Consider the following 8,370-nt stretch of genomic DNA (forward strand, 5'->3'; position numbering starts at 1 on the left):
TAGGATATCATGTTCTAATTTAACTGCATAATATGTTCCAATTTGAAAAATAATTGTATCAATTAATCTTATTTTTTGCTATTAACTAAGTTTTAACTATCCTAATATGGGAAAGTTTTAGAGAATGCTTATAGTTCTCATGTATAATCAAATTTGTTGATTTGATATTATTGATATTAAATTTAATATCCAACTAATAAATTAGAATTCAATTAACAAGAAACAGAGGAAATTTAGTTTAAAAAATATTTTCTTAGAATGAGTTATTTAATCAGAAATTCATAACAAATATTAAATGATATACGCAAGAATACTTCTACATAAATAATCGATAAGGTGATAGATAAGAAATTACTCTAATGGGCAACCTTGGTGATTTCGCTATATCTGCAACTATTCTATTCTAACTTTTAGTTTCAGCATCTCACGATAATCTTCAACTTTTGTAATTCTGCTCATGGTTGAGGGGAAAAAAATGGCAGTCGGGCAACAACCAGCTCTCATTCGACTTTAAACAATAACAGCTTACAATACATCCCATTTGTCAGCCACAGCCTCACAAATCCTTGAGATACACCAGGCAGCGCTCAGCGGATATCCAGAAACTGGTGGGAAAAAAATTAAGCCAGAAATGAACTGGTCGGAATGCAAATAATATATATATGGATGGTACAATCTTAAGTGAAGTTGATGCTATCAGATAAATATCCCCATGACATGAAAAGCAAATTTCTAATGAAAATAAGGAAATCACTGCCCAAATCCCATGCATATTAGTGAACATACCAAACCATGTTAATTAATGGATTCTCAACATGAATTGTATGCCAACATCCAGGACAACTTTGTATAATTGTGCTCCAAAAAGCTACAAAAGATTGTGATGTAGGAAAAGAAAAATAAGCTCAGTTAGTTTTCCTATTTTAAGTTGGTTGGTTTTGGTTTTGGTTTTTTGGTTTCTTATTTTAAAAAGGATTCTTATTCCTCTTAGTTATTTTTTTGTTTAGGGTCTTCACTTCCTTTTCTCAGCAGATTTAGGATTCCACATGAAATATAAAAGCATGTCTTTCTGTTATTTTGTATCAGACTTCAAAATTTTACTAAGAACAGAGAATCAATACCCAGTTTCAGAGTTCCTTATGTTTAGAAAATCAGTGTTTGCTAATTTTCTTTAGCAATTCACTGCATATGTTGGCATCAGAGCAGGAATATCTGATGTGGCAGGCAGTAGGACACAACCAGCCTATTGCTCAAGAACAAGGGCTGTCACAGCTGCAGGCTATGGAACAGAGATTCAAAGTGACAAATGGAGGAAATCTGCAACAGGCTGGATGCAATTAGGATGGGTGATAATGAGTGCAGAAGATGGAGGAAGAGGAGAACAAGAATATGCTCACAACCCATCTGCTGCTCAACGTAATCCAGCAGGCTGTAGACCAACTGTTAGCAATGATGAATTTGATCAAGAAAATGGTGGCTACGCTCAGGTTGTTGGAACTCGTGGTAATAAGAGACAAAAGACTTGGCGAGAACATGGAGAGAATAGACAAAATCAGTGGGAACCTTAAGAATTCCGTTTGAAAGTTTATATCCCAACTTTTAACGGAAACTTTATCATTGAGCAGTGTTATTGAGGTGAGAGGCAACAAGAAACCGTATGGCCTTAGCTGGGGTCTACAAGAATTTATTGATGATTTTGTAGCTCGCACGGCTCAAGGATCTCCAACCAGTACCATATGGGGTACTTTCTCAACGGATTATGAGAGGACATCCAAGTAAGAATCCGTTCGCATGAAATGGACATCCCAGATGGATGTGGCAATGGACATCCCAGATGGATGTGGCAAGGAAAATAGAACGGGAGCTTAAGCTTCAATCAACAGAGATGTTCTTAACCAGAAACTAGGAAGGAGGAATCATGGTTTTAAATAGCGGACATTACATAACAACCATTATGTAAAGGAAAATTGCCCTGCCATTGCTGTTATCGTTGTTAAATAACGGGATTTTAAAATTTGGTACATAACAGCCGTTACTAAAAGGTAAAGGCTATCACCGACTATTACTTAAAGGCCGTAACAGCCTTTATTCTTATAAGGCAAGTTTTGATATTCACAATACATACATTGCATTAGGTTGATTAGACATCTTGAATGTGGATCAAGTTCATGAATATTCACAATATCTCTTGGTGCACGATGTTTGCAGATAACATAGTTTTGATAGATGAGACACGAGAATGAGTCAATAGAAAGCTAGAGCTTTGGAAAAGTACTCTAGAGTCAAAGGGCTTTAAATTAAGTAGAACGAAGACAGAATATATACATTGCAAGTTCAGTGAAGGCCGAACTGATGATAGGGAAGGAGTTCATTTGGATAGAGTGGTACTGTCCCAAAGTAATCACTTTAAATATCTCGGCTCAGTCCTTCAAGTAGATGAGGGATGTGAGAAGAATGTTAAGTCATAGGATTAAAGCTGGATGGTTGAAGTGGAGACATGCCACAAGAGTTTTATGTGATCGCAAAATTCCCAATAAGTTGAAAGGAAAATTTTACCGTACAGCCATATGACTGGCCATGTTATATGGTAGAAAGTGTTGGACACTGAAGGAATCGTATATATGTAAAATGAGAGTTGCGAAGATGAGAATGTTAAAGTGAATGAATGGCCAAACTAGACTAGATAAAGTCCGTAATGATTATGGGAGAATTAGAGAAAAGGTAGGAGTGGTGCCAATTGAGGATAAGTTGAGAGAAGAGAGATTGAGGTGGTTTGGTCATGTGAAGCATAGACACACGGAGGCTCCAGTTAGACAAGTAGAGCACATTAGGTTAGAGGATAGAAAGAAAAGAAGGAATAAACCTAAATTGACTTGGAGAAGAGTAATACAACATGACCTAGAAGCATTATACATTTCGGAGGATTTAACCCAAAATCATTTAAAGTGGAGAAAGAGAATCTATGTAGCCGACCCCAAATTTTTGGGATAAAAGCTTAATTGAGTTGAATTGAGTTGTAGTGAACTGTTATGCTAAGACAGATAAGAACCAATCATAATGCATAGGGCTATTAAAAATTTCCCCATCTATGGCCAAGAAATCCTGCAACCTTCTCTCCAATAGATTAAAAGTAAGAATAGTACTAATTGTCCCCTAAAATCAATCTACTTGTTTTGGTAATCCAATTGCTAACATTATCCAATTAGGTTTCCATTGCCCATCTTAGCGATAATCTGCACTTGTTGGAAATGGATTCAAACCATAAAATAGAAGAAAAGCTGAATATAATTCAGAAAGCCAACCAAATTAACTCAAATCTAAGTATAACCAGACTTACGAGTCTAAATTCCAGAAATAAGCAAAAGTATTGACAAGAAGACAGGCATGCATGCTATACATTACTTTTCTTGTTAATCAGATATAAACGCAAGAAAATACTTAATAAGAAAGTGTTACAATTACATTAAGTCAGCTTTTGATCCATAGACTTCAACACAGCCAGATCTTGATGGATAAGACTTGGATCTTTACATGAACTAAAAATTGTGAGCCATCAGCTTATAAGATTTAGACTAAGGAACAGGAAAAGTGGGGAGGGAAAAAGCTATCACAAAAGCACGGGCAAAACAAGAATTTTTTGTTTTAATATAAAATGGAAAAATTCACATGCACAATAAGAAAAATGCAAATTTTAATAGAAATATAATTACATAAAAGGAAGTAAGTGATCTAGGAAGAACTTACTTGCTATGAAATCATCTATATAATCACAATCAATTTTTCCATGGGCCGTTGCACCAACCTGGACTTATAAGGTGAGAGATCAGGCTACAAGTCTCAATGAGAAAGCAAGTGGTATAAAAGCATTTGTTAGTTTTGAACATACCACAAAAACAATATCCACATCATCACTGACTGCAGCTACATACTTGTTCATTTTAACCAGTTTTTCTGAACTATATGAGAACCCTGATGCAAAAACCAGAAAATCTATCATTGCTAGCAAGTAGTAATTGTCCATTAAAGGGAACAGCTGAAAAACTTGAAGCTTACCTATTTTACGAGAGTTGACAGGCAGGTACTGGGTCACAGGATTCTTGATTACACGCAAAAGCTTCTCACGCTTACCAACAGCAGTTATACTCAGTTTCTGAAGCAGCTGCACTGCAAGATTTAATAAGGTAGTAAACAGTAAGAGCACCTCAAAGCAAACAAAAGATCATGACAATCAGCATTATATTTAAGTGACTGGATCAGATTAGCTTAACTTACACATAATTCCAGCAAATCGTTTATATGTCCTTGGTATACGCACATGTGGTTTAACTTCAAAAAGAACACCCTTATCTGTTTTCACATACACAGCTCGCAACCTCCCAGCCTTATTTACTGGACTATCTAATATTGATAGGAGAGCCTGGCATCATCATCAACAATCATAACATAAGAAACAAAATTAATTTGAAATGAGGTTTTAACATGGCAAAAAAAATTTCCATGTCATCCCTATTCCAAAATGATTTCTTCCTTTCAGAAATAACATATCATTAACTTTAGCCTCAACCTGGTTTGTTTGCGCTTTCTAAAATGCACTTTTTACTGATTTTGATTTTGCTTAAAAACAAATGTAAGAATAAGAAAGTATAACACTTCATAAGAGAGAGAGAGAGAGAGAGAGAGAGAGAGAATTATTTATTTATATTTCAATAAATTGTTTGCTTTTATTGCATGTTTAACAAATTTCGCTTTTTGATTTTTGCTCAGAAAAAGAAAAGCAAGCTAACCAAAAGAAGCCTCAGTTATTAAGGCAACTCACATCATTGACCAACATTTATACTGTGTCTATAACCAAATAAAACCGAGACCAATAATGGTTCTAAACTGGGACTTAAAGAAAAATAATTGGCGGCAAACAATAGCAATGAATCCTAAAATGCACTAACCTGATAAACAATATCAGGCCTATAATCAGCTGGATTTTTGTTATTTTTCCGCAAGAAATTTGCATGATCGTCAGAATTCAAAATCTGGTAACTCTGCACGAAGAGAACTAATTAGATAGAGTAGAAATCTTGGACAAACTGATAAAACAAAATCTACAATCTTAAGAGCCTAAAGCCATAATTCGACTCCAATTAATGCAATTTACAGTCACACAACTAACATCTATATTCATTTATGCAAAACTTTCATCGACCCAAAAGCATCTATAAGAAAAAAGGACCCCAATGAGCATTACACACCTTTCCAACTTTAGCAACTTCCAAAGAGGCCCTCTCAAGCACAAATATAAGCCCAGGCTTTTTTGTTTTTAAATCACTGGGAACAATTGGGATGCCTGCCATTTCATGTGTTTGCCCTTCTAATTCTTCTTCTTCCTTCCCGCTGGTTTCCATAGCCATTTCTTTTTCTTCAACCATAGCTCTTTTCGCTCTTTCTATGGATTGCTCTTCGGCTTCCACTTCATCTTCCTCTTTATCATATCTCTCCTCTCTCTTCTTCCGCTTCTGCCCCTTTATCCCACATGGCCGTAACATTTCTTCACTTCCCAATAAATTAGCCTTCAACTAGAAAACAAAATATAATAAATTCAAAGAAATGGGGGAGACCGAGACTACAAGTTCATGAAAACAAATTTTATGTTCTTTTCTTTTCTTTCTTTGAGTCTCCATCTTGGTATTAAAATTGCAGCAAAATTCACAAGACCAACAAATTAAAACCTCTGTTACTCGCACACAATCTTATGCAAACATAAAGAGAGAGAGAGAGAGAGAGAGAGAGAGAGAGAGAGAGAGTAACCAGATAAGTATGGAGGTTGAACCAAATAGTACAATGGGTAGGGTACCCAGGAATTTCAATTTATCTGAACCCAAACCCGTGAAGAATATAACTACCCATGCCTGTCTTAAACCCAAATGAAATATATATTTCATTACCCCAACCCACACTAAATCCGATAACTAGTAACAGCATACTTCCCTAACCGGCCCAAACCCATTATTTTATTATCCTTTTTGCTGGCAAATAAGGGGGGAAAAAGATAGGAAACCTGAACCTGAAACTATAGAGAAACTTCAATAAAGTGTTGCAAAAGAAAAACTTTTAGAAACAATTAAACATATCACATTAAATATTCACCAAAGTTTATATAATTTAAACAAACATAATACATAAAACATGATAAAAATATTAATCATAGTATATAAATTGTATCAAACATGTCAAATAACAACATATTAAATCACGAATTATAAAACAACAAGTTCATAAATACAACACTAATCTTTTGAAATATTCATGGAAACGTAATCTTTACAACTCTCAGATGGCCGAGAAACAGAGGCAGCCTCACTGTTACCTAATGTTGACATCTCAAAATACCCTAAATAGCAGAAGCCAATGTTAAGCAATTATTACGGAAAAAAATGTTAAGCAATTATAATTATAAGATTATAACTTAAAGAATAAGAAATGGTACTAAATGTTGACATAAATTATCAGCAGCAGCCAGCAAGTTCTCAACTTGAAGAAATGATTTGAAGGTGATAGCATCAATCAAGAACAAATGAAATAAAATAAAAAATGGCCTAGCAGAAGAAATGGGTAAAAAAAAAGTTAGGGAAATAAAAAAGAAAAAATAAACATATTCACAAAAGCAGTATAATTCATAGTTAATAATTTTGAGAAAAATAAAAATGGTTTTTGACAATATAGAACAAAACACATCCCATTTCCGAAATCAATAACCATAGCCTTTGAAGAAAAAAATTTCAATTTCAGGTTTATCTATAAGGTGACTCAAACCCCATGAATCTTGTAATGACCAGAATAACTCAAAATCAGACATGTTTAGACAATATTTAGCAGAAGATATGGAAGATGAACTTACCTCAGCTGAAGAGCAGGGAGGAGCTTGAGATAAGAGGGAGGAGTCGAAGGGACGAGCGGCAAGAAGCAAAGATTTCTGAGCTGCGGCGAGCTTGAGGGTCGTGGGATGGACGAGCTTGATGGGTGAGGAATGACTCGACGAGATTGCGGGGCGATGACAGTGAGGGTATCGGTGTGCTGAGCGTGTCAGTAGTTTTAGAGAGAAACGAGGCGGCGGAAGGGATAAAAAAAAAAAAAAATCTGAGGGTTTAGGTTTAGATTTAGATTTTTCTTGTGAATTTTAAATATTTTTTAATTAAATAAAATTAATAATTATAACTTAAATTTATGATATTCTTCATTAAGTATTTTTTATAATATTAATTTTATTTTAATGGGTGTGGAATGACTGAGAAATGAGTCTTCAAATATGGTTTGTGACTGGGTAGGCGGCGGCCGCACGTTGAAGGGATAAAAAAAAAAATCTGAAGGTTTAGGTTTAGATTTTTCTGTGAAACTAAGTTGTTTTAATCGAATGCAGCTCAATTTTATTTTTTTTTATTTTTATAATGATTAATATTAATATAGTTTAATTATTTTAATTAATTAAAAAGTTAAATTTTAAATATTTTTTAATTAAACAAAATTAATAATTATAACTTAAATCTATGATATTCTTTATTAAGCATTTTTCATAATATTAGTTTTATTTTAATTTATTGTATATACCCGTAATTTATTTTTATATATATAATTTTAAAAAATTTAAATATTAATCAATTAATAAATTTTAAAATATTTATTATTTTGTGTTTTAAGAATATATATTATATAAAAAATTAAAATGACTCTTATAAATTAGTGAAAACTATAAAATGAAGTCATTTATATAATATCAATTTTAGATTGATACTATAAATCTATAATTTATTTATTTTATAATATATTTTTTTATTTTATTTTATTTTTATTTTTTTATATATAAATGTGTGAATGAGTGAATGAATTTTCAAACTAACAAAAAATACCTTTAATCTATATTATTTACATTATTAAAAAAAAATAGGTATCGGTGTGCTGTGAGCGTGTCAGTTTTAGAGAGAAACGAGTCTATCTTCAAATATGGTTTGTGACTGGGTAGGCGGCGGCCGCATGTTAAAGGGACAAAAAAAAATCTGAGGGTTTCGGTTTAGATTTTTCTTGTGAAATAACGTTGTTTTAATGAATGCAGGTCAATTTTATTATTTTTTTTATTTTTATAATGGTTAATATTAATATAGTTTAATTATTTAATTAATTAAAAAGCTATTTTTAAATATTTTTAATTAAACAAAATTAATAATTATAACTTAAATCTATGATATTCTTCATTAAGCATTTTTCATAATATTAGTTTTATTTTAATTTATTGTATATACCCGTAATTTATTTTTATATATATAATTTTAAAAAATTTAAATATTAATCAATTAATAAATTTTAAAATATTTATTATTTTGTGTT

General features: G+C 32.6%; 1 protein-coding gene across 2 annotated transcripts; it reads right to left on the bottom strand.

The window, feature by feature from the left end:
• Positions 1-232: 232 nt before the first annotated feature.
• LOC110667161 (uncharacterized) lies at positions 233-7,033 on the bottom strand. Of its 2 annotated transcripts, XM_058146427.1 has the most exons (9): positions 6,890-7,033; positions 6,317-6,382; positions 5,244-5,567; positions 4,944-5,036; positions 4,273-4,417; positions 4,054-4,164; positions 3,887-3,969; positions 3,745-3,802; positions 233-605 (listed from the first exon to the last, which is right to left on the bottom strand). In XM_058146427.1, exons 3-9 carry the CDS (start codon positions 5,535-5,537, stop codon positions 526-528), a joined length of 864 nt encoding a protein of 287 aa, XP_058002410.1. In that variant the 5' UTR covers positions 5,538-5,567; positions 6,317-6,382; positions 6,890-7,033; the 3' UTR covers positions 233-525. The 2 variants fall into 2 exon arrangements, with proteins under 2 accessions (XP_058002410.1, XP_058002407.1); XM_058146424.1 differs by lacking the exon at positions 6,317-6,382 and having other exon boundaries at positions 6,890-7,032.
• Between the last annotated feature and the right edge of the window lie 1,337 nt (positions 7,034-8,370).

The sequence above is a fragment of the Hevea brasiliensis genome, chromosome 1, assembly GCF_030052815.1.
Source record: "Hevea brasiliensis isolate MT/VB/25A 57/8 chromosome 1, ASM3005281v1, whole genome shotgun sequence".
NCBI classification, from domain to species: Eukaryota; Viridiplantae; Streptophyta; class Magnoliopsida; order Malpighiales; family Euphorbiaceae; genus Hevea; species Hevea brasiliensis.

What these genes read in the sequence shown, in the direction of transcription:
- LOC110667161 (XM_058146427.1), bottom strand. Translation starts at nt 5,537, where the DNA reads ATGTTACGGCCATGTGGGATAAAGGGGCAGAAGCGGAAGAAGAGAGAG. An exon ending in AAGTTGCTAAAGTTGGAAAG is followed by an intron (nt 5,037 to 5,243) that starts GTGTGTAATGCT and finishes CTCTTCGTGCAG; the next exon opens with AGTTACCAGATTTTGAATTC. An exon ending in ATGTGGATATTGTTTTTGTG is followed by an intron (nt 3,803 to 3,886) that starts GTATGTTCAAAA and finishes TTATAAGTCCAG; the next exon opens with GTTGGTGCAACGGCCCATGG.